General features: G+C 39.1%; 1 protein-coding gene across 1 annotated transcript in view; it reads left to right on the forward strand.

The window, feature by feature from the left end:
- Positions 1-10,334, forward strand: part of CERS1 (ceramide synthase 1) — a 74,403-nt gene extending 64,069 nt beyond the window's left edge. Inside the window, exons 6-7 of the mRNA XM_082243057.1 lie at positions 6,852-6,997; positions 10,067-10,334. Of these exons, the coding sequence (XP_082099183.1) occupies positions 6,852-6,997; positions 10,067-10,109 (189 nt within the window). The 3' untranslated portion in view covers positions 10,110-10,334. The remainder of the gene's footprint in view (positions 1-6,851; positions 6,998-10,066) is intronic.
- The last annotated feature ends 16,959 nt before the right edge of the window (positions 10,335-27,293 follow it).

Genomic DNA, 27,293 nt, shown 5'->3' on the forward strand with positions numbered 1-27,293 from the left:
GATTCACCCATATTACAATATTATACCGACAAGCTGTAAGACATAGGCCTGACTCTTCCATCACTGAATTAGATTCACCTATATTACAATATATTACTATCTTAGTAGCGAGTCCACAAAAAAAAAAAGCATGGGGGAAATTAAGGGGAAAGGATTAGCTGGTGATGAGAAGCATGGGATCAGGCTGTAGGCACCAATGAAAGGTTTTCATCAAGTCTTCTACAGACCACCTGTTAAGGTAAGGCAATTTGACTCATATAGTGCTCGGGGTATGTGACTTGTAAAGAAGGAAAAGAGGGAAAAAATAAATGTGAATGGAGAAGCGGGGGGGCGGCTTTTGGGGTGGGCAGCTTGTCAGGGCATAGTCAAATAACATCAAAAGACAGGATCTGGAGTATGGAGCAGTTTCCATAGAAACCAATCAGCTTCCAGGTTTTTTTTTTTTGTCTAAGCTAAATTTACCATGCTGAAGTTAGAAGCTGATTGGCTACCATGCACAGCTGCACCAGATTTTACACTCTATAGTTTTAGTAAAGCAACCCCATGGTATTTACAGTATGTAATCTGGACAAACATGCCCAGGTTCATTTACCTAATTTTAATGTATGTCCTATTAAATACTCTGTGGCTTTAAAAATTACCATATAGTCCAAAAAGTTTACAAACTCTGGTAGTGAATGATTACCATATGTGCCATTTATTTGGTATCGTGTGCTATACTACAACCCAGGAAATTTGGCTTTGCATGTAATTAAGTTATTTATATGTAACGTGTTGATATGAATTTTTAAATAGAAATAAAATTTTAAGTCTGTGTTATGTGTGATCCTCCCCATCCCTATTTTCTCTTTTCTGCTCATTGTCTTCTAAATTTTGAGCGTTTATGCTTTTTTTACAGCATGACTGCATCATGAGCTACAGTATTTGGTGTTGATGATGCTTCTCTGCTTTGGAGAGTCCATCTGGGATGATTTTAATTTTAGTGACATGTGCCTGGCTGACATCAACAATTTTGTAGTTACTTAATTTGCAGTTTCAGACGTTCAGTATGTTAATCTATCTTATTTACTAGCCACATGTGCCTTGATCTTATTTCAATCCAATCTACTGCTATCTCTTTTGATTAGACAGAAATAAAGTGTTATTCATTTTAGGGAGCACATCTTCAAGCAAAGAAAAATGAAATGAGATAGTTACCACCATAATAGGTGTCCTTATTAGAAGATTTCCTATCGCCTCTTGTTCTGTGACAACTGTAACATTTTGGATTTCCTGTCACTTTCTGTCTAACGCATCCCATAGCTGATTCCTTTTTTTTTTTGTTCCACCAGCAGGTTTAACAAAAAAAAAAAAAAAAAGACTGGATTCCCCCATCCACACATTTGAGGTGGATGGGGGAATCCTCCCACTGTGCCTTTTGTATTCTGACACCAGGGGGACTTCCCCGCCATCAGAATACACTGCTCAGTGCTGCCAGGAATAGCAAGTGGTGCTGATCCAGCAGCTAAAAATCCAAAGGGCGGTTATACAGAAGTCTATTGTTAGATTGATTTCTGTACAACCAGTTTTTCTGCTCAGTGCTACCAGGTAAAGCCAGTGGCGCTGATCGAGCAGCAGAAATTTCACAGAGCGGTTGTACAGAAGTCTATCGGTAGATTGATTTCTGTACAACCAGCTTCCTATACATGAATAGAAATTTCGGTCTGCACAGTGGGAACATGAACAGTAATTGCATGTAAAGTGCTGCATAATTAGATACCTGTAATAAAATAAAATAAACACCTCACAGGGGGTTTATCCAAAATTAATAAAAAAAAAAAAGTTTTATATATACACTTTAACAATAAACTCAACCTTGTCACATGTCACAACTTTAAGTTAGTTTAAAGACAATTGAAGTATTGTATATAATTTTTTATAAAGTGGCAGGATTATAGTTTCATCTCTGGAGTAGGGATGATCGAACTTTTGAAAAGTTCGGTTCGGCCAGAACATCCGAACTTCCCGAAAGTTCGGCCCGGATTTCAGAACCCCATTGAAATCAATGGGACCCGAACTTCGGTAATCAAAAAACACAATTTTTAAGCCCTAAAACCCAATAAACGCCCCTAAAAAGTGCCCAGGGTTCTGGGTCATGCCCCATTAACTATTAATCACACAAAAAAAAGTTCTTAAAAATTGTCATTTTTGATAAAAAAGCCAATTATTGAAAAAATTAAAAAAAATTAAAAAAAAAAGAGAGATTTTTTGATTTTTACATTGGATTTAGTATCTGGGGGGTCTAAAAGGTGTGCATGTGAAGTTTCAGCTCTGTAGCATGTCCAGAACTATGAAAAAAAAAAAGATAATTTTTCAGTAGAACCGGGATGTGGGTTGGGAGCCTCCTTTAACTTTAACACCTATATGATCTTTTTTTCTGGTTCTGGACATGCTACAGAGCTGAAACTTCACAGGTACACCTTTTAGACCCCCCAGACACAAAATCACACAAAAAAAAAGTTCTTAAAAATTGTCATTTTTGATAAAAAAAGCCAATTATTGAAAAAAAAAAAGAGATTTTTTTTTATTTTTTTTTTTGGATTTCGTATCTGGGGGGTCTAAAAGGTGTGCATGTGAAGTTTCAGCTCTGTAACATGTCCAGAACCAGAAAAAAAAGATCGTTTGTATTAGAACACTTTCTTTCAGGACAGGTAGTTAGCTTCTCTCCCGGTTTAATAGAAGGCATTTTTTGGGGTTCTTTTCAGTCAGGAAAAACATCTGAACTTGTGTATAGTGGTACTGTGCACAAGTTCTGATGTTTTGCCTGCCTCCAAAAACCCCCAAAAAATGGCAGCAAAAACACACCTGGGCATTTTTTTTTTTTACGCTAGCGTTTTTTTTTTGGCATTTTTTGGGTTCTTTTGAGGCAGGCAAAACATCTGAACTTGTCTATAGTGGTATATATACACACATACTTATATGTTTATACACACCTAGACATATATAGGTGTGATAGTAGCAGAAATATATGCTTGCGCTAATGAAATCATTTACACTAATATATTTCTGCTACTATCACACCTATATGTCTAGGTGTGTATAAACATATAAGTATGTGTGTATATATACCACTATATACCACTATAGACAAGTTCAGATGTTTTGCCTGCCTCAAAAGAACCCAAAAAAATGCCAAAAATAAACTCTAGCGTCAAAAAAAAAATGCCCAGGTGTGTTTTTGCTGCCATTTTTTGGGGGTTTTTGGAGGCAGGCAAAACATCAGAACTTGTGCACAGTACCACTATACACAAGTTCAGATGTTTTTCCTGACTGCAAAGAACCCCAAAAAATCGCCTGCTATTAATTTAATAGCGGGCATTTTTTTGGGTTCTTTGCAGTCAGGAAAAACATCTGAACTTGTGTATAGTGGTACTGTGCACAAGTTCAGATGTTTTCCCTGCCTCCAAAACCCCCCAAAAAATGCCAGCAAAAACACACCTGGGCATTTTTTTTTTTTGACGCTAGCGTTTTTTTGGCATTTTTTTGGGTTCTTTTGAGGCAGGTAAAACATCTGAACATGTGTATAGGGGGTATATATACACATATATGTCTGAATATATACCCCTAGACATATATAGGTGTGATAGTAGCAGAAATATATTACTGTAAATGATTTCATTAGCGCAAGCATTTATTTCTGCTACTATCACACCTATATATGTCTAGGGGTATATATTCAGACATATATGTGTATATATACCCCCTATACACATGTTCAGATGTCATGTCTGACATCAAACATGTCCTCAAAAAAGCACTGACAGTGGCAGCCCCTGCAGCATAAAAAATGCTTGCTGGTGAGAAGCCATACTGGTGTTCCGAAGCTATTCAGAGAAATGATCATTTCTCTATTGCGGTCACCCTGAAATGGAAGGGTTTGGTCACCCTGCCATGGCAGTCACTGTCAGTTCACCCTACACTACATTGCGGTCACCCTGGTATGGAAGGGTTTGGTCAGTCGGTCAGCCTGCCATGGCAGTCAGTTTCCCCTACACTACATTACGGTCACCCTGGTATGGAAGGGTTTGGTCAGTCGGTCAGCCTGCCATGGCAGTCAGTTTCCCCTACACTACATTACGGTCACCCTGGTATGGAAGGGTTTGGTCAGTCGGTCAGCCTGCCATGGCAGTCAGTTTCCCCTACACTACATTACGGTCACCCTGGTATGGAAGGGTTTGGTCAGTCGGTCAGCCTGCCATGGCAGTCAGTTTCCCCTACACTACATTACGGTCACCCTGGTATGGAAGGGTTTGGTCAGTCGGTCAGCCTGCCATGGCAGTCAGTTTCCCCTACACTACATTACGGTCACCCTGGCACTTCATACTTTCCCTACAGAAACTAATTTTTTGAAGCTAACTTAAGTGTAAAGGAGCACTCTAACTACACTAGATATCCCTTTCCTCACACTAAAAATAGCTAAATGACACTTTTAAAGTAAAATTAACAGAACTGCTTCCACTCTCTTCCATGTCCAGTATAACAATGCTAGGAATTTGGCAGGGGCGATCTTATATACTGGGGGGCGTATTCACTAATGATTGGTCTAGGGACCCCCTAGTCACTCCAATCACATTCCTAGCATTCTCCTGCCCCCTCAATTGGCTTTTGCTAATGGTTCTGGTCCAATCACGGGCTTTTAAAGCCCATTTCCTGAAGCATTGCATTGTGGGCGGTTCTGGTTGCCGAATTCCGAACTTTTTGGGCAAAAAGTTCTAAATTCGGCCGAACCTCGAACACCCAATGTTCGGGCCGAACCGATGGTCGACCCGAACCGTTCGATCATCCCTACTCTGGAGTATATCCCCCTTTTTATGCATGCTAGTATTCTTCCAGCTTTGGTAGCTACAGCTTGACATTGCATGCTATTGCTTAGTCTTTCTTGCACTAGGACCCCCAGATCTTTCTCCATCCTTGATTCCCCCAGTGGTTTTCTCCTAGTGAGTAGTTTGCGTTTGTTTTTAGCCCCCAGGTGCATTACTGTACATTTTTCCACATTAAACCTAATTTGGCAATGCGGTTGGCCATTCTATTATCTTGTTCAGATCTTTCTGTAAGATTTCTATTTCCTGATGTGAAGTTCTTGCCCTGCTAATTTTTGTCGTCCGCAAAAACTGAGATTGAGCTATTTATCCCATCCTCTGTCTCATTTGTGAATAAATTAAAGAGAATTGGTCCCAGGACAGAACCTTGGGGTACCCCACTTACCACTCCAGAACAGTCTGAGTACATGTTTTTTTATCACTACCCTTTGGACACGCCCTTGTAACCAGTTTTCTATCCAAGAACAAACCTTATGGTCGATGCCTGCAGATCTCAGCTTGTAGAATAGGCATTTATGGGGAACTTTATTGAATGCCTTTGCAAAACCCAGATACACCACATCCACAGGCCTCCCCCTATCTAGATCACAGCTCACTTCCTCGTAAAATGTTAACAGATTGGTCTGACAAGAACGTCCCTGCGTAAACCCATGCTGATTACTACTAATGATACTGCTTTCATCAGTAAATTATTGGATATAGTCCCTGTTCATCCCCTCCAGTAATTTATCTACAATTGATGTTAGGCTGATTGGCCTGTAGTTTCTTAGGAATATGTCTCTGCCCTTTTTTGAATATTGGTACCACATTTGCTTTTCTCCAATCAGCTGGTACAGTTCCTGCCAGTATGCTCTCCACAAAGATTAGGAACAATGGTCTAGCTGTAACCCAACTGGATTCTTTGAGGACTCCCGGATGCAAGCAATCTGGTCCTAGTGATTTATTTGTGTTAAGCTTAGCAAGTCTTTCCTTGATTCCAGCCTCTGGTAGCCACAACTGTACGCCCTGTGATGTGCTACTAACAATACTGACGTGGTCAGTATACCCTTCCTTTTGCTGTGTAAAAACTGAGGAGAAGAAAGCATTTAGTAATGGTTGCCTTCTCTGTGTCATCTGCAATTATCCTCCCTGCATCTTTTTTTATGTGGACAATGTGCTCTGAATTTGCTTTTTTACTATTGATATATCTAATGAATTCCTTGGGATTTTTTTTACTCCTCTGTTATGTGTCTTTCTTAGTCTTTTTTAGCCGCCCTGATTTTGTTCTTACATTTTTTGTTGTATTCCTTGTATTATTGGAATGCTGACAATGCCCCCCCCCCCCCACTTTATATCTACCATATGTTATGATTTTTACAAATTTTTGCTAGAAAATGCTTTCCTACTCTTCCACTGCAGCTCTTGCACTCTGCTGTTATGATTTGTGTCAATACCCCTTATCACACGTCTTCACACAGAGTTCAGTGGTCAGAGAGTGAGAGGATGTGTATCAGACCAGGCCTGTTACATTACAGAGTGCATGGGTGACTTTTACCAGTCAGCTTTTATTTCTATGGTGTAAATTCTAACTCCAGAAATAGTATTTTTTCCTTAGTTTTTTTTTTTAAACATTTCAATTTGCTGTATAGTTGGATTCACTTTTAATCCATAAAAGAAAAATAAATCTGTTGCTGTAACAACTTAAATAGCTAACGTTTGATTTAGATTGTTTGTGACTTACCTGACAATGCTACCGTACAATTTTTACTGATCAACAATAAATAAAACTGCTTGCAGGGGGGACTGAAAAACTGCATCATACAGTACATGTAATTTTTTATATTGACTATAGTTGTTCTTTAATGTAATGGTGAGTAATGCATATACCCTCAGCATTTCAGCATGTGACAAGAACGTTTTCTGACAGTATACACAAGTTAAAAAATAAATAACAAAAATGTGTATTTTAGTATTTTGTTTCCCACTCAATGTATGTCTTATTTACTTCCTCAGTACATAGTGATGTTTGTCGTGAAAGTGGTAACAGGTCAAGTTAAAGAAGTGAATGATGTCCGGGAGTATGATATTTCTGAAAACCAGAAAGCAAAAGTCTCAAATGATTCTAAATTATATTCACTCAAGAACACTTCGGACAACAAGTAAGTTCAATAGCTTTCTATAATACTGAATGAATGGGAAATTCAGAAATTAACATGTTGTGGATTTAACTTTGAAAAGTTATAGAGAAATAATTTTAAGCTTACTCATGCAATAATACAAAGTAAAACCTTGTCAGGTCAGTTACAGACTTCAAGGGCCTAGTTTCACAATGGACACATGAGTATTCATTACCAAATTACATTTAATATAATTCCATACAGCAGAGGCCACTCTCAGATGCACCCCTCTTTGTCCTAGAGGCCATTGAGACCCCGCAAACTGAACCACATGTTGTGAATGGTCCCAACCTATTTAGATATTGGCAAGAAATAGTGCATATGATAAACGTTATATATGATATTCAAATCCCCTCTGTCCCGCTCAGTTGTGTTTTGGAGGAGCTGAAGTTTTTTGGAATTAAATAACTCTTCATTGCTGGCTATTAATTGTCTCTTGTTTTTGGCTAGGAAGTTAGTGGCTAGGAAGTGATTTTCACCTGCCCCTACAATAGTTGATGATTGGTTTAAAGAGGTTAATGTCTCTCTCTTTGGGGAAAAATTGACATATCAAAAAATGCCCTAATAAATTTGAAAAAAATTGGTTTGCATGGCTAAAGGCTACCCAACTGGAAGGTATCTGAGATAGGTTACTATGGTAATATATGTATATTCATATATCTAGTTCCTATGTTATTTCTGAGTAAGGTATATGTATGCCCAAACTTATATATAAGGCTCTACTGCCGTACAGGAAGTTTGAACCTCCAGAGTAAGTTTGAATGGAGTGGTGGTTTTTCCCCCTTTTTTTTCTTTGAATACTGTACATTGCAGCAATTTTTTTGTTGTTTTTTTTGCTATGAATATGTTTTATATATTTTTATAATGAAAAAAAATCAATAAAAATCAATAAATATAATATTAAACAGATTTTTAATCATCTGTAAAGACAGAGTACAACCTATAACAAGAGAGGATTCTTTAGGTATATATTTATATTTTTGTAGTGCTTCCAGAGTTAAATCCCAGCTTGTGTGTAATAGTGCTCCAAAGATCTAAAAGACATGTTTTAACCTCCTCCTGACCAGCCCTGACATCCCTTTAAATGGGTCTTTATGTCTTGGCAGCGGGACAGACGTCCTGATTACCTGACCAGTCATGATCGGGAGCCCATTGACAGCCATCACAGTGAAGATGCCCCGGTCGCCCATGGACCCATGCCTTCTCTACAGTGTGTGGACAGCAATGGGATAATGCACTTTCCTCAAATAAAATACTTACGCACCAAAAGAGAAGACTCCTTTTGTACACAAAAACTCAAAAACATTTAAGCCTGCCATACATGGATCTAAATTTGGTTGGTTCAGCAGGGACCAGACGAATTTCGATCCATGCATGGGCAGGCTGATTGTGTCCAAGGGGATCCATCATTCCACTTGGGTACAACCAGCCTGTCAAATTGTTCTACATAAGATTACCGCCAGCGGCTATAGCCGCTAGCTGTAATCATTGTATCCTGCTGGCTGGGAAGTCTTCCCATGGCCCCTCCCCCCCCCCAGTTGGCAGACTACAATAGTGCTGTGGGAGGCACAGTCATTGTTTATGGGGGAATTGAGTGATTGGGTGGAAGGTGAGAAAACTGTAAAATTTATGGCCTGCTTTAGAAGGAAGAGCAGAGGAAAGTAGGGGAGGTCTGTAAAACGTTGGCCTGGGCTCTTGATCATGACTGAAGATGCCTCAGTCTCCCATGGACCCATGCCTTCTCTCCAGTGTGTGGACGTTGTTGGGCTAATGCACTTTCCTTGAATAAAATACTTATGCACCAAAAGAAAAGACTCCTTTTGTACACAAAACTCAAACAACATTTAAGCCTGCCATTGATGGATCAAAATTTGGCTGGTTCAGCAGGGACCAGACAAATTTCGATCCATGTATGGGCAGGCTGATTGGGCCCTAGATGATCCATCATTCGATTTGGGTACAACCAGCCTGTCAAATGGTTCTACACAGAAATACTGCCAGCGGCTATAGCTGCTAGCAGTAATCATTGTATCCCTGGTCACGAAGGCTTCCCACACCCCCCCCCCCCCCATTGACAGACTACAATAGTGCTGTGGGAGGCACAGTCATTGTTGATGGGGGAATCGAGTGATTGAGTGGAAGGTGAGAAAATTGTTTAATTTATGGCGTGCTTTAGAAGGAAGAACAGAGCCAAGTAGGGGAGGTCTGTAAAACTTTGGCTTGGGGAGCAAAACACAACTATCTAGCCCTTTCATAGTAGGACAGACTTCTGTGGACTGCAGTAAGTGGCGGGACATAGTTTACATATGACCTACCTATACATCTTCCAGTATCAGCTTCCTTTGCACCTTGGGGACAAAGGAAGTAAATGCTGGAAGACTGGAATGTCTGAACAGAAGGCAGGTAACTATATAAAACCCACCATGTATCACTGACTGCAGGTACCCCTAGTAGAGATCTGAATGATAAACTATCTCCAGTCAGGGCCAAGGGTATGTAAAACCACATTAAAAACACCAGTTAAAATAAAAAAAACAAAAAACAAGCAACAAGGTATCCAGTCATGCTGCGGCTATGACACTACAGCACAAGGACTCCAACTTACATGTTCATGCAATCAGGCTTCGTCAGTGGCTTATATTGATATCATGACTTAAAATCATTATGGTTCATAGAGTGAAAGGGTTGTTTCAGCTAATTTAGAATGCATGCCCGGTCTCCTTTTCTTAAAAGCCAAGGTTAAGCTCTCTGGGAATTTAATCATGTAAGGCATCTACAACAAGATCTAAGCCATCACCTCTGTTTTTTAAACATGAGGATGACCTTATACAAGCATTACTTTACATGGCCAGAAGAATAGTAGGAAAAGTATGCAGTGAAGATAGGGAATGCAATTCACTTTATACAATTTTGACAAGCTACAGGTACATTACATTACATAATTATTGTAATTGCAAAATGTAGACAAAACTTAATCCTTTCATATATGTCATGCATTTTAATATAAGTCATTATAGTACAGTAATATATTTCTATATTTCTTTAACACAGGCAGCCCATGGTAAATGGTTTTGTAAAGAAAAAGAGAGTATAGCAACCGCAGATCCGTCTTATCTGATGCAGAAGTCCTGCACCCTTATTTCCGTCCAGTGAAAAGACATTTTTATGTTTACCATCAACAAGGCGTTACAACGAACTGACGTTTAATTTTATTTAATTTAATTTAGCTATTGTATTGTCAGATCTGCTACATAATTCTCCCAATCTGGAAACTAGAGTATTAACTTGTTATCGACCATTATTATCTTTTTTATTTATGTTTTTTTTTTTTTTATTAAGGTGCATTTACTGCAGAAATTTTATGAAATGTTCCAGTATTTCTTAAATATAACAAACTAAAAATAATAGTGTTTGTTTTTTTTTTTTTTCTCAGTGCATTGCTGGGATTTAATTACTGCATGGTTAAGCATACATTTTGATGTTTCAGCTGAAATTTCACTACATTATATATATCTAAAATTAGTAATCAAAATGAATCACATTCAAAGAGGCAGCAATGTTAAGCTTACTGAAACCTCTAATCCAGCCTATCGGCTATTAAAAAAATACTTTAGATGTTCTGTTCTCATAAATACCAATTATAGTCCTGAAATCCTAGAAGGATCTCAATCCAGGTTTAATTTTCCACTTATTTTTAACATTGCTGCTTCTTTAGTGGGTTCTGTGTAAGAGGTATAAACGGAAGCCAGTTAGTGCTTCTTCATAGGAAATAAGTGTCAATGAGGGAGTAGGTGGTGGTACCAAGAAGGAGTTTACTTCAGGCTGTAAATTATACCTTATGGAAGCAGTGATCATAAAGTTCATTTTATGCCTTAGGTCCATTGCTAAAGTGCATACCTGCCCATATTATGGGCATTACATTAAACTGTTTACATATTCATAACAAGCAGCAAGCCCCCATTCACACCTGAGAGTTTTGTATTGTGTTTATGCCTGACTACACCCAACATCCCGAAACTCATGTTTGTAATTGTGCCTGTTCACATTTCAACACTAAAGCCTAGTACACATGGGCCAAATGTTGGGCGGCATCGGCCAGCTTAATAGAAACCAGCTGACATTTGTCCAGTTCGGCCAGCTTCTGTTGAAGGGGCATGACCGAAAAAGGTCTGACGATCATCTCCCAATGACTGAAAGCGCTGACCAGAAAGTTCTGGTGGGTAGGGTGGGGGGGAGGGGGGGACTCCTCTCTGTCAGAACACAATGGCACAGCAGGGGAGATCGCTGTACTAAAGTCACATAGTACAGTGGCTCCTCTTGAGCTGTCAGTAGTTTTTTTCTGTTGAGCCCTGCTGGGTTGAATTAAAAAAAATGAGGCTTTAGTCACTTGTATGCTCTACACCCTGCATTCAAAGAAATACAAATTTATAGCCTAATCAGGTGTTTTTGGCTACATAGATTTCAATGGTTGTGCCTGTTTGTTTGCACCTGAAGAACTCCTCTCCATCTCTAGAACTGCAAAAATACTTGTAAACCACTTGAAAATGCTTTAAATGCCCAAACAATGCTTCAAAATCGCCAGAAATACATTTTGCTCAGATGTAAATGCAGGCTTAAAAAGGTTTAAATCAAGACATCAGTAACCTCTTTAGCTGCTTGTACTGGGAAGTAATGTATTCTCAAAATCTCAACAAGGATACTGAAGTCAATTTCTTAAAGAGATTTCTCTAGCTGCTTGTAATGGAAATAAATTCATTCTGAAAACCTCAACAAGGGCTCTGAAGTCAGTTTATAATAGCTTTGAAACCCATTTTAAGTGTTTAATATAGAAGGCTGGAAAGCTGCTAAGATCTGCTCTCAAAATTTTGTGCCTCTGCTGTAAAATGTAGGTCTAATGCACATGAGCAATTTGAGGCAGCCAATGTATGTTGCAGGTGATATTCCACATTTGGGAGAGACAATTGCAGTGTACAGCCATTCAAAATAATGAATGGTTGGATAGTAGTTGTACACAGGTATAGGACGTGCTTTCGTAAACTCGCACATGGGCGTAAATCAATACGTTCCCAGGATTTACGCCCTTGTGCATCATGTATACGCAAGTACAGAATATATGCACTTAACATACAGCCATTCATTACTAAGGGCAGCTATATGCTACAGGTCTCTCTCCTGGGCCCCAAAATGCACCCAAAACTTACATCAGATTCCTTAAGGCGTCTGTGTGCATGAGGCCTAAGATTGAATTTCTCTACCTTCCTAATAGCCAAAGAGGTGAATGACGATTTGTTTAAAAATGCTTTAACTGCTTGTTTAGAATATGCAAATACTTTAGTATGCCTAGTCTGGGCACAAGTTCAGTGTAAGTGGTGTTAGAGTAGATTCAACAATAAAAGAGAAAGTATTAGTATACCATGTATGTATTACTTTCATATTTGAGGATATGTGTTATACAGTATGCCCTAAAGCCGCATTCACTCTTGGCCTTTTCTGAAAGCACAGAAAGCATGCATTATGCTGCGCAAAAAACACGCTGCAATCACGCATCAAGCTTGAGGTACTGTTAGGGCTCTTTCACACTATGTGTCTGTCAGACGGACTCAGTTTATCTCAGCGGGGGATCGATCCGCCGATCCCCCGCTGAGCAGGAGGATGACAGCTGTTCTCCGCACTGTTGCGGAGACACTGCTCTCAGTTTCCCATATATCTCTATGGGGGAATCGGATGGGAATGGACCGTTGGTTGGATGGAAAATAGGGTTTCCATCCGTCCAGATTTGACGGATCGGAAGTCAGCGGACATGTCTCTGCTGACATCCGATACCCCATAGGGATGCATAGGGGGACAGTTCAGATCCGCCAAAAAAACGGACAAGCGGATCTGAACGGTCCCTCTGTGTGAAAGAGCCCTTACTGTAATTGTTAATGGTACCTCAAACACAGTTAGCAGATGTACATTTTTTAGCAAATTTTTTCATGTAGCAAAAATGCCAAAACGCATGCTGAAAAAATGTGCAACACTCCACTCCTAAATAGGTTCTGTAGCTTTTTTGGTGTGTTTGTCACACATTGGGCAGCCCATTCAAGCAATCAGGCTGGACTAGGCATGAAGTGCGAAAACGCACAAAAACCGCAGGGAAAAAATAACCTGAGCGGGACTGCATGTTCCTACTATGTGAAGTGTGAATGAGGCTTAAAAGTAGTAATATTTGAAAGAGCCGCTTCAGACAAATAGCTAAATTCCTAATTAGAAACAAAAGAAACTGTGTTATCTGCCAAGAGATTTGCAAAATATTGGATATTTTAACCCAGCTACCTACGCTATGCTGTATGGCTGTTTAGCCTAAGAGTGCTATCTCTATACCAAGCCTGCAGTTCTGTCTCTGTCATTGTCCTGCAGCAGTGAAGGGAAACAACGCAGGCTCAGTACACAGAGCAGCAGCTGCTGAACTGGGAATGGAGGCCCAAGAATGTGTTCAGGGTCATAATGTAACTCCGTTAGGAGCACGCAAACTACATAGAAGTCTACTGAAAGGGTAAAAAAGAGCACATATAGCACTCTGTCAGGAACATGCGGAGTGCTTGAGCAATTTTTCAGGGAAGTATCAACCACACCGAGAACTCAGCTACCAAGTACAAGAAGTATGCTTCCAGGGACATTCTGTTTTATTGAGTCTCTACTGCGGAAAAGCTGACTCCTTGCAATGTCATGCTATGCACACTTGTGCACTCTGCCAGGGAAATGCTGTATACCTTGGGCACCACACAAGGAACACTCTGCAAGAGCAATGCTAATCTCTCTGCCAGAGACGTTTTGACTATGTGGGATTTTTTGTCAGGGACAAGCTAAGCACAAAAAGATCTTCTGTAAGGGCTATGCTAACTTTACTAATACTCAGCTAGAGACATATCCGAGTATGTTGGATTCTTTGCCAGGGACATACAAAGCACACTGAGTATGCTAAACACAAGACACTCTCTGCCATGGACATTTACAACACTATGGACACTGTCAGGGATATGCCGAGTACACTCAGTGCTCTTCCAGAGATATAGTGAAGACAAAAGGACACTAGAAGGGACAATTGAACATAAAAGATTCTTTTGCCAGGGACATGCCGACACAAGGATCACTGAGACAGGGACAAACAGCACTTTGTCTGAGACATGGTGACTAAATTTTGTTTATTACAGGTACTTATATAGCACCATCAATTTACGCCGGGCTTTACACATACAGAATATATTTTACATTCACATCAGTCCCTGCTCTCAAGGAGCTTACTATCTAAAGGTCCCTATCTCACATTCATACATACACATACTAGGGCCAATTTACCTACTAGCATGTCTTTGGAGTGTGAGAAGAAACTCATAAAGGCATAGGGAGAACATGCACACTCCAGGCAGGTAATGTCGTGGTTGGGAATTAAACTGGTGACCCTAGTGCTGCTAGACGGGAGCGCTAACCACTTAGTCTCTGTGCTGCCCAATATATGAAAAATTATGACAGGGACATGTTTATCACAATGAGCACTCTGCCAAGGACACATTAACCATATGAGATTCTCTGTCCAGCTTCCGCTATAATTGGACACAGCAGGAGCTAATCAGTGGGTCAGCTGGGACCCACCAATCGTTCGACAGAAAATGTAAATAAGGCAGATCACCGTTCTGTGACAAGGGAAGACGAGATCCTGTGTTTCTGCTAAGCAGGAACACGGATCTCTGTCTTCCCACAGTACAAGCAACCCCCACACAGTTAGAAAGCACTCCCTAGGGACACATTTAACCCTTTGATCACCCCTTATGTTAACCCCTTCCCTACCAGTGTCATTAGTACAGTGACAGTGCATATTTTTAGCACTGATCACTGTATTGGTATCACTGGTCCCCAAAAAGTATATGTAGAGTACCCCACTATTCAGAATCCACAATGTTGGTGGCCATTGTCCCCATGATAATGTAAATAAAAAAAAAACCCTATAAGGATGGGACTTTGAAAGCAACCAAACATCAAAGAGTAGTAAAATCGTTGTTTTATTACCAATCATATAATAATAGAATATAGTGAAACAATGAAGTATTTGACAAATGTACAACAAAAAAATGTATAAGTGTAAAGACAATAAAACATTTTCACGGCTTGGAATGGGTGAGCGTCAGGATGCATTGAACATCATTGTTACGGTTCCTCCAAACGACCCGTCGCGTTTCAGGTGAACCCTTTCCTCAGGGGTATAGTAAATGGAAACACATTGTTTCAATCGTATAACAAATATATTACACATATATATATATATATATATATATATATATATATATATATATATATATATATATATATATATGTCCTACAGTCAGCATAGTGTCGGGGTCTGTACATATTCCCATTAGGGAGTCTAATATTTTTATCAGTATTCATGAATTGGCAATATGATGTATGTGCCCAGTCACTCGCATGGATCCTTTCTAAATTCCCACACAAACTCACTTTGGACAAGATGGTCCTTGAGGGATTTTGTTTTATGATTTGTGATGATGGATGGATTTTTGGGTATATTGGGACATAGCGATGGATCAATGCGCAACAAATGCCAATTTTTTTGGTAATATTTCCATCTTTCTTGTGCTGTCTGGTATATTTGGTAATAATTCGTAGTGTATCGGTTTTTGAGTTGTTTGATCTTGTGCTGTCTTTCTTACAAAAGAGAAGGTCATGTCGTGTTGACCTACTGGCTCGTCTGTATGCTTTTTTCAAACAGGTTTTCAAACAGGTTCAAACAGGTTATAGAATACCCTCTTTGTAGCAATCTGTCTTTTAATTTGGTCATCTTTTTTTTGACTACTTTTTTAAGTTGAAAGAAAATGGAAATAATTTAGGACTCCTGTGCTTCCTTTTTGCCCCATTCTTTATATGCTGTCATCAGTGTTTCAAATCCTCGTCCCTTAAACATGATGTATCAGATACACCATATGTATTGATATTTTATAGAAAGGCTTTTCTCTGGGACGCAGGGATATTCTGGCCCACCTTTTAGTGAGGACCTCCGTGAGATACTGACAAGGGTCTGGTGGCACCAGTATCCCTATTCTGAAGCGTGTGGTGCGGCAGAGACAACCACATCCTCCTTTCCCCCCTTTTTTTCTTGGTTTTTGGTTTTAATCCACACGGCTTATGATCACCAGGAATATCTTGACTGGTATGCAACTATATTGCAGTGATGATGTTATATATTATTATTATTTTTATTATACATGATTTATATAGCACCAACAGTTTGCGCAGCGCTTTATAATGTGAGGGAAGACAATACAGTTCAAAACAGATTTAACAATGTGTTTTTCTTTTAACATAATGTAGGAATACCCATAGCTCCATTTACTATACCCATGAGGAAAGGTTTCACCTGAAAACGCGTCGAGTCATTTGAAGAAATCGTTAAAATGATGTTCCATGCATCCTGACGATCACCCATTCCAAGCCGAATGTCTTTACACTTATACATTTTTTTTGTTATATATTTGTCAAATACTTAATTGTTTCACTGGTCCCCAAAAAGTGTCACTTAGTGTTGGATTTGTCCACCACAATGTCGCTGTCCTGCTACAAGTCGCTGATCGCTGCCATTACTAGTAAAAAATAAATAAATACATTTAAAAAAACGTAAAAATATCCCATAGTTTGTAGACTCTATAACTTCTGTGCAAACCAATCAATATACGCTTATTGGGATTTTTTTTTTAGCAGAATGCATATTGGCCTAAACTGATGAAGAAATTTGATTTTTTACACTTTTTATTGGGTGTGTTTTATGGCAGAAAGTAAAAAATATTGTTTTTTGTTAGTGCAAAAAATTAAAACTGCAAAGGTAAACAAATACTACCAAAAGAAAACTCTATTGTGGGAAAAAAAGGACATAAATTTTTTTGGGGTACAGCATTGCACGACCGCGCAATTGTGAGTTAAAGTAACGCAGTGCCGTTTTGCAAAAAATTGCCTTTTCATGAAGGGGGGTAAACCTTCCAGAGCTGAAGTGGATAAATCGTACCTGGTGTGACCGCAGGCTAACTTTGGCTTGTTCAATTAACCTCGCTAGCGGTATCCCCGAGCGTGACTCGGGGTAGGAATTTTCTGCTATTAGCGGTATCCCCGAGTCACGCTCGGGGTGAATGGCAGAGCTATGCAGACAGCGCAGCGGAGCGTCTCTTACCTTATCCTGGCGATCCAGCGATGAGCTCTCATTGCTGTGACCGCCAGTGAGATCTCAGCCGCTCGTCTGTCGGTAGGAGGACTTCCTAGTTCCGTTCCCTGCAGCAGCAATGCTGCATGGGAGCGGAACTAGAGAGGGAAATTCAAAAAAAAAAAAAAAAAAAAACGTTACACAACACACATAACACATTTTATATTATATATATGTATATATATATATATATGTATGTATGTATGTGTATATATATATATATATATATGTATATATATATATATATGCATATATATATGTATATGTATATATACCTATATACACACACATATATATATATATATATATATATATATATATATATATATATGTATGTATGTATGTATGTGTATATATATATATATATATATATATATATGTATATATATATATATATGCATATATATATGTATATGTATATATACCTATATACACACACATATATATATATATATATATATATATATATATATATATATATATATATATATATAAAATTATATTATTGATTCGATTATAATTCATGCGTTATATATATATACACACACACACATATATATATCTATATACACACATATATATATATATATATATATACACACACACATATATATATAATATATAACGAATGAATTATAATCTAATCAATAATATAATTTTATTATACAGTATATATTATATATTAAATAATAAAATAATATTATTGATTCGATTATAATTCACTTGTTTGTGTTTCAAATTTTTCACATCTGGGATGTCTACTAGAGACTTGTTTTGGTCAGGTTTAAGTCAGTAATTACTAAGAATTGTAGGCCTATAATACATAACGCCAAATTTCCATGAAAAGAATTGTACCGCTTTTGGAACAGAATTCCTGACAGAATCATACCGCCAGGGAGGTTAAGCCTTGACAAGAAATCCTGGAAGCTGATTGACTTCTTTGCAGAGCTGCACCGGATTTTGCACGCTCCAGTTTTAGTAAATCTCTCCCAATGAGTGTATAGGGCATGCTACCAAGAACATGCTAAAGCCATGAAACACACTACCTGGCACATTCTGAGCACATGGTATTCTTGCCAGAGACATATTCAATACCTGAAGCACTATACTAAGCATAAACAGCACTGGGGACACTCTGCCAGGAAAGGAACATGTTGACCACATTAGGCAAACACATGCCAAGTACATGGGATACATTTTCAAGGACAATCTGATTACATGAAGCATTCTGACATAGTTAAGTATGCATATAATGTAACCAGTGATATCTTCTGTGACAGTGCTGTCTTACTAATATGTAGTGACACATACATTTGGACTGAGAAACTTTTTGTTCTTTACATAATTCCTCCATCGCTACCACTTAGTGGTCACAGTTTAGCTAGTGTAGAAAAAAGATGGTTTTCTGGTAACGATCGCAGCAGAACTGAAAAACTATTTTATGACACCTGAAGGGGATACATAAGTGGACATGAAAGTATTTTCCTGATGTTATTTTTAATTTTGGCTTCTTCACCTCAAATGTCAATGTCACTCAACAAATGAGTTGCTGTAAGATAAAAAATGCAAGATTAGGCTCTTTTTCAAATGCACTATAGGGGACCACTGTTGTGAAAAATATTGTATTATCATAACCATTTGTACATGTAATGATAGTAGTCCCAATAGTCGGGACATAAATTCATTTTTTTATTTTATGGACATTTACATAGTAACCAAGCTGTCCAGTTTCAGTGAAAGTGGCTAATGTTGTGACATACAGCACTAGCAGATTGGGAAAGAGAACCATGGTCACCAGAAAAAAATGTCAGGGAAAATTTTCCCTAATGAGAACCTAGACAGCAATAAAACCGGAGATACATTTTAACCTTTTACAATATCCAAAACAAAAAATGGCTTTGACCAGAGTTCTCATGGCCATTGGACATTTACCCCAGTGCATTAGACTTCAATGTTTAGGTGCAGAAGGCACATGTCCATCTCCACTGCCTGTAAAACTATGAGAGGTTGAAAGCTGCCACAGCTGAGCGGTACACCAAGTGCTACCAACGTTTAGGGCAGGTTGCACCCAGGAATGCATGCTCAGAATGCAAGCAGTCTGCATTTCGAGTTTTTATCTCTGGGACTGGACAGTGAGCCCCTGCCTTCGACCCCTTGTTAAACTCTAGAGTCTCATACACTGGGGCTAAATGTCCAGTGTGCACAAGGCCTTGATGATAATGTTCTTGGCTATGTCATGTAAAGTCCAGTATAAAGCTAACAGGTTTTTATTAAACTCCACTTTTGCTGAGAAAAATAATTCCCCTCTGGGTAACGTATGTACATTTCAAGGATTTTAACAAACTTTGTTGCAGATTCCTAACTTTTGTTATTCTGAAGAAACAGCTGTTTTTTTGTGTGTGCATGTGCTCAGTGAGTCTAAAGGGAGTGGTTTTATAATTCAATCAGCTTTTGCACCTGCAGGGCTCTAATGAATAAAATGGCAGGGTCTGTATCCCTTTAGACGCAACTTCTCTTTGGAAGTATCTCACCAAAAATTATATTTTTGTTGCAGGGGATGCAAAAAATCTAACTTGTATCTTAGTGTAGACTTCTGGGAAAAACAGTAAGCCAATCACTCAAGCAGGAAATTACATTTTCAGGGGGTGTTCTGTGCACAATATGTGTACAGAACACCTCCAGGTAGCCATATTGCATTTCATTTTTCAGAAAATCACAGCGCTGCTGATTGAAAAGGAAAGGTAATTTTTAATAACGTTCAGTTACAATATTATTATTTTTTTTTTTTTATTCGCTAGTTTTTTTTCTCAAGAAAGTTGAGCTACTCTTTAAAGAATGCAAATAATAATAAGTTTGTTGAATGTCTTATATATATGAAAAAGTAGGTTCTTGTGACTGAGGGAATTTAAAGAGCTGGCTACAGATTGAAGAGTTTTCTAGCATTAGAATATTTATTTCTATATTTTTACATTACCATCTTTTTGTTTAAATAGAGGTGGAATTATATTATATCTGTTAAACATTTACCAGCCATTTCACTGATCTGAGGGGCAGTTTTGATGGCAGTAATGCTGGGTTCACACTATTGCGGTGCCAGACACCGCATGTGATTCGCACCGCATTGCTGTGCACATCACATGGGATGTCTGTGCGATGCAAATTCAGCCATACAGTTTGTATGGCTGAATTCGCATTGCATTCAAACCAAAATGGTGTAGAACCCTTTTTTGGTCCCCACTGGAATCAGATCACATGGGTGGGTGTTCAGACCCATGCAATTCGATTTCCGTCCGATTTATTTCACAGTTCGCACTGTGTTCTGCAAACCAATTTGGGGTGTCATTAACTTTACATTGACACCCTCAGCACTTCGCAGAGAGCAGTGTGAACTGCCTGTGAGTGATGCGATGCGGGAACCTGCACAGGTATCGCACTGGTTCCTGCATCGGATCAGTGTGAACCCAGCCTAATTGCAGAAGTATGGTGAAAGTGATACAAGATGCTAATACATTTGTATTGACAAGAAAAGATAATTGCTTTAAAAGAAACATGTGCTGAGAGAAATATCTGGCCTGCCATTGCTTATCTCTGCTTCTGAAAATGCTTATTGGCTTGCTGTCATGTTGATCTATTATTCTATATTTTCTTGTTCAGTGACATGTACAAGAAGAAAGATTGGGAGTTCTGACTTCACAAACTGCATACAGTGCTTTTTCCAGATCAGAATATATTTAAGTTGTCAGCATGAATAAGGACTGATCTGCTCACCTCACAGTTCAGAGTCCCTGTTAGATAGCTCTGATGTCTACTAAACATTCTCTTCTCTTTTTTTTAAGAAAGTAATAAATGGTTTTAGAAGGTATGGCCGTGGGCCAGTGACATTTCTTCCTAAAAAATACATTATGGTTCAATGGTTTAACAAAGATGAAAACTTTTTTTGGACAAAATTTAGGAGCCAACACATTTTGATGGCTGCTCCCCTTCATCAGAGTTGAGGATAATAAATACTATATACAGTGCCTTGCGAAAGTATTCAGCCCCCTTGAACTTTGCAACCTTTTGCCACATTTCAGGCTTCAAACATAAAGATATAAAACTGTAATTTTTTGTGAAGAATCAACAACAAGTGGGACACAATCATGAAGTGGAACAAAATTTATTGGATATTTCAAACTTTTTTAACAAATAAAAAACTGAAAAATTGGGCGTGCAAAATTATTCAGCCCCCTTAAGTTAATACTTTGTAGCGCCACCTTTTGCTGCGATTACAGCTGTAAGTTGCTTTGGGTATGTCTCTATCAGTTTTGCACATCGAGAGACTGAAATTTTTGCCCATTCCTCCTTGCAAAACAGCTCGAGCTCAGTGAGGTTGGATGGAGAGCATTTGTGAACAGCAGTTTTCAGTTCTTTCCACAGATTCTCGATTGGATTCAGGTCTGGACTTTGACTTGGCCATTCTAACACCTGGATATGTTTATTTGTGAACCATTCCATTGTAGATTTTGCTTTATGTTTTAGATCATTGTCTTGTTGGAAGACAAATCTCGTCCCAGTCTCAGGTCTTTTGCAGACTCCATCAGGTTTTCTTCCAGAATGGTCCTGTATTTGGCTCCATCCATCTTCCCATCAATTTTAACCATCTTCCCTGTCCCTGCTGAAGAAAAGCAGGCCCAAACCATGATGCTGCCACCACCATGTTTGACAGTGGGGATGGTGTGTTCAGGGTGATGAGCGGTGTTGCTTTTACGCCAAACATAACGTTTTGCATTGTTGCCAAAAAGTTTGATTTTGGTTTCATCTGACCAGAGCACCTTCTTCCACATGTTTGGTGTGTCTCCCAGGTGGCTTGTGGCAAACTTTAAACGACACTTTTTATGGATATCTTTAAGAAATGGCTTTCTTCTTGCCACTCTTCCATAAAGGCCAGATTTGTGCAGTATACGACTGATTGTAGTCCTATGGACAGAGTCTCCCACCTCAGCTGTAGATCTCTGCAGTTCATCCAGAGTGATCATGGGCCTCTTGGCTGCATCTCTGATCAGTCTTCTCCTTGTATAAGCTGAATGTTTAGAGGGACGGCCAGGTCTTCGTAGATTTGCAGTGGTCTGATACTCCTTACATTTCAATATTATCGCTTGCACAGTGCTCCTTGGAATGTTTAAAGCTTGGGAAATCTTTTTGTATCCAAATCCGGCTTTAAACTTCTCCACAACAGTATCTCGGACCTGCCTGGTGTGTTCCTTGTTCTTCATGATGCTCTCTGCGCTTTAAACGGACCTCTGAGACTATCACAGTGCAGGTGCATTTATACGGAGACTTGATTATACACAGGTGGATTCTATTTATCATCATTAGTCATTTAGGTCAACATTGGATCATTCAGAGATCCTCACTGAACTTCTGGAGAGAGTTTGCTGCACTGAAAGTAAAGGGGCTGAATAATTTTGCACGCCCAATTTTTCAGTTTTTTATTTGTTAACAAAGTTTGAAATATCCAATAAATTTCGTTCCACTTCATGATTGTGTCCCACTTGTTTTTGATTCTGCACAAAAAATGACAGTTTTATATCTTTATGTTTGAAGCCTGAAATGTGGCAAAAGGTTGCAAAGTTCAAGGGGGCCGAATACTTTCGCAAGGCACTGTATATATATATATATATATATATATATATATATATATATATATAGGACCCTCTGATTCCTACTGTATTAAAGTATATTGTATTTGTACTGTCTACCCTCAAGTTGTAAAGCGCTGCGTAAACTGTCGGCGCTATATAAATCCTATATAATAATAATATATATATGGTGAAAGAAAATAGGTGCGCAGTCCTGAAGTGATGAGAAGTGAAGTGAAAGCAGCACTGAAATTTAAATTAAACGTGAGAAGATGGCAATATGGAAAACATTACCAAAGTGCGCTAACAAATAATGAACCAAGTGTTCAAAGGTACATGGATGGTAACCGGATTTAAAAAGTCATATGCATTCAGTCCAAAACAAAAGTGCAAAAACTGTGAAAAAGTCTTTCTTTTCAAATTGGAGTGAAGGTAAGGGAGTGTTGGGAGGTGGGTGGGGCCTCGTCCCAAAAAATGATCCAAAGTGATTCTCAGTGGCCTGATATACACATGTGGACACCCAGTGTTAGGAGTGGACTCTTACCACAATGTGGAGAGATGTGAGCATGTACTTGGTTGTGTCTAGAAGTCCCCAACTGATCAAGCTGGCAGAGATGGCTCTCGGAATGGACCGGAACAATCAGCTGCTTCCGAAGTGGGGGGGGATCTGTAGGCTTCCAAGCAGGGGGAGATGCCAAGACAGAGCAACCCAGAGAAAAGAAGAGGACTATAGTGCATTACCTTCGACTTTAATGATAAAACGAATGAGGGTACACTTACACATTCCGGACGAACAAACAGCAAATACAGGGCGGTCGCGGGTGTCTGCAGTACAAACCGGGACCTATGACAGGGGGGAGCCAGCCGTGCTGTCATAGGTCCCGGTTTGTACTGCAGACACCCGCGACCGCCCTGTATTTGCTGTTTGTTCGTCCGGAATGTGTAAGTGTACCCTCATTCGTTTTATCATTAAAGTCGAAGGTAATGCACTATAGTCCTCTTCTTTTCTCTGGGTTGCTCTGTCTTGGCATCTCCCCCTGCTTGGAAGCCTACAGATCCCCCCCCACTTCGGAAGCAGCTGATTGTTCCGGTCCATTCCGAGAGCCATCTCTGCCAGCTTGATCAGTTGGGGACTTCTAGACACAACCAAGTACATGCTCACATCTCTCCACATTGTGGTAAGAGTCCACTCCTAACACTGGGTGTCCACATGTGTATATCAGGCCACTGAGAATCACTTTGGATCATTTTTTGGGACGAGGCCCCACCCACCTCCCAACACTCCCTTACCTTCACTCCAATTTGAAAAGAAAGACTTTTTCACAGTTTTTGCACTTTTGTTTTGGACTGAATGCATATGACTTTTTAAATCCGGTTACCATCCATGTACCTTTGAACACTTGGTTCATTATTTGTTAGCGCACTTTAATAATATATATATATATATATATATATATATATATATATATATATATATATATATATATATATATGTCATGTAACCTCACATTAAAAGTACACAGAATACAAATTCTGGATAAAGTATTACACATAAAAGCAAGATGTTAAACCATTTCTTTTAGACTAACTGTAATCTTGTCTCACTAAATATTTCTACTAGGAAGGCTCAGGTTTGCCGTCAAGGGGAAATTTTCTTCTCTGATTCCGGTGGCTGAATATACTGTATATCAGTCCATCGTGATTGTATGGAAACATGTGTTTAATAGTTTTTATATGTGGATGATAACTTGTTATGAGAACTTTGCTACTATGTAATTTATATGAAACTGGTTAATAAAAAGGGATTTGGTTTTGTACTTGGTGTAACATTTTTGGTACATTTTAAAGGATTTTTTTTTGTGTGTCCAAGCGAACAATATAGTGAAAGGAATATCACGAGTAGTGCTGTAGACAGCAATAACCTCTCTCATAGGTTGACTTTTATAGTAGGTAAATAATAAATTATTGTTTGATTTCAGGCTTCATTTATTTTCTAGTTTCTATTCTTATGCATCACACTATCTATCTTCATTCTCAATGTGTTTGTACCTCTGTATTTATAGACGACTTTGCCCCCAAATTTATTAAAAAAAGAAGTTGGGGAATTAAAAAACAAACAAAAAAAGAAGAAAACAGGACCCCATCCTGTCATAGGAGGACTTTACTGGCATAGATATGAGACCAATTCCACCTATTAAAGTGTAATAAACTATATTTATTAAAAACATTAAAATTATGTCACATGACATGAATCAATCATGAATACATTAAAAACATTATGAACAATGGTGCTTAGAACATATTGCACATATAACCTCCCAAGGGAGGGACCAGTCGTGACTACCTCCAACACCGGGATGGTGTCACGAAAGGTCCCCAATCCGAGGATAGTGCTAGATGAAAGTAACCTCCGTAGGTCAACGCGTTTTGCCGTAAGCGTGGCTTCTTCAGGACCCAAACATAAAAAGAGGAGGAACTTATGTTCTGTCAAATACAGTATAACAACCATAAATTAGATATATATTCTCAACAATGTGACCATTTTACATAATCATAAGCATTAAAATATAAACTACACTAGTTCCATGTTGATTACTTACAAAAGCACCAGTTGAATAGACCAGGTCATCGTAAATTGCCTCCTGGCAGACACAGGGGTCAAGGGGGCCTCCCCCGGCAGACTCTATTTATATTGATATGTGAAGAAGCTGTTTATTAAATATATAATAAAGGATAAGAAAAAAGAATAAGAAAAAAGCAAACAATCATACTCACCTAGTTGGATACAGCATCGGTGCAATGCTGCATGTGTCCCCTGCCGCCTCTAAGACTCGAAGACCACTGATTGCTCAATTTTCTGTCTTCAGTGAGCCAGTGTCTGTCAGTCACCGGCTCTCTGCTCTGCCCATCTAATGCTCACAAGAGCACCAGGCTGTGGACGGGACGGGAACAACTGGTTCAGTCTCTCAGCAGCGTGCTGAGAGGCTAAGCCAGCTGCCGGTCAGGGATCTGGGTGAATTCTGACATTAAAGTTGGAATCTCTCCAGAACCTGGACCAACTGAGTAATGTCAGCCGACAGTGGACTTTGGCCTGCTGTCGGCTGAATCTGAGTCACGAGAGTGCAGAACTAAGTGCATTTCTGTGACCCACAGGAGAAGTAGGGCCAAAATAGCTTTGGCCCTATTTCTCCTTTAGGCCCTTAATATCAGCAATGTCCAGAAAGATTTATAAGGCTATTTTCTAAACTCATACTCCATAAATAACAGCTATCCTGGTATTGCAAAGTGTTCCGGTTATCGATCCATATACCTGCAGGTAATCCCTTTAAATATTTGGCATTAAAAGTACCCAATCTTAGACATTTGACCATTTTGAAGGATATATAAAGGGTTTTAAAAATACTGGTTTGCTGCACAGGTGAATTGTTAGGAGTCAAGGCTAAATATTGTACTGATAAAATGTTATGGTTGATCTTAAAGCCCGATTTAAATTTAAGTCAGCTAAATACATTCAGTGTGCATCTGAAAAAAAAAATGTTCATTGTCCCACAGTCCATATTTTTAAAGCAGCCACAGCCTTAATAAAAAAAGCCTGTCCCTTGCCACCATGCAAAGAAGGACCCTTACTCTCTGTTTCTCTCTGCAGACCCTCTGCTGAATTCATGCTCTGTTCCAGAGGCGGCTCTAGGCTTTGTGAGGCCTAAGGCAAAACTTGGACACGAGGCCCCACTCACGCCCATAATGGGAAAAATAATTCAAGTGATAAAAATTAACTGTATAAATTAAATATATTAAGAGCCTTAACCTTTGTACTATGAATTCACAGTTTCTAGAATTTTCTCTAACCAATTCTTCTTTAATCAAAGATCATTAAACATCGGGTATGTGTATATATATATATATATATATATATATATATATGCTCTTACATCACAGTCCCCAGCATTTCCCTATAGGTCATGAGTCCCTCCTTACATCAGAGTCCACAGAATTCCTCTTTACATTAGAGTCCCCCTCTTAAATCAAATTTAACAGAGTCCCCTTTACATCAGAGTCTCCAGAGTATCCCCCTTACACTGTAGGATTCCTCAGTCCTCCACATTCTAGGGCACTATAACTCCCATAGTGGGCTGTCATTCCTCAGTCCCTCACAGCTGGGGGGAAAAACAACAGAGTTAAACATCTAAAAGACAACTCCAACCAAAACTACCAATAATGTACAGAGTCCATATGCTATATAATGTCACAGCCCCGCTACCCCTCACCTTCCACCTTGGGTGCTGTCATTGTGTAGGGCAAAGGGCTCCAGCTCCACCATGTTTGGCTTTGATGTCAGATATACAGGACTGGCTCAGCTCCACTCTCTTCCCTGGCAACTGACTCTGGCGTCACGGGGGGCCTCTCCTCCTCCCCCAGC

The sequence above is a fragment of the Pelophylax lessonae genome, assembly GCF_965119305.1.
Source record: "Pelophylax lessonae genome assembly, chromosome: 1".
Lineage (NCBI taxonomy): Eukaryota > Metazoa > Chordata > Amphibia > Anura > Ranidae > Pelophylax > Pelophylax lessonae.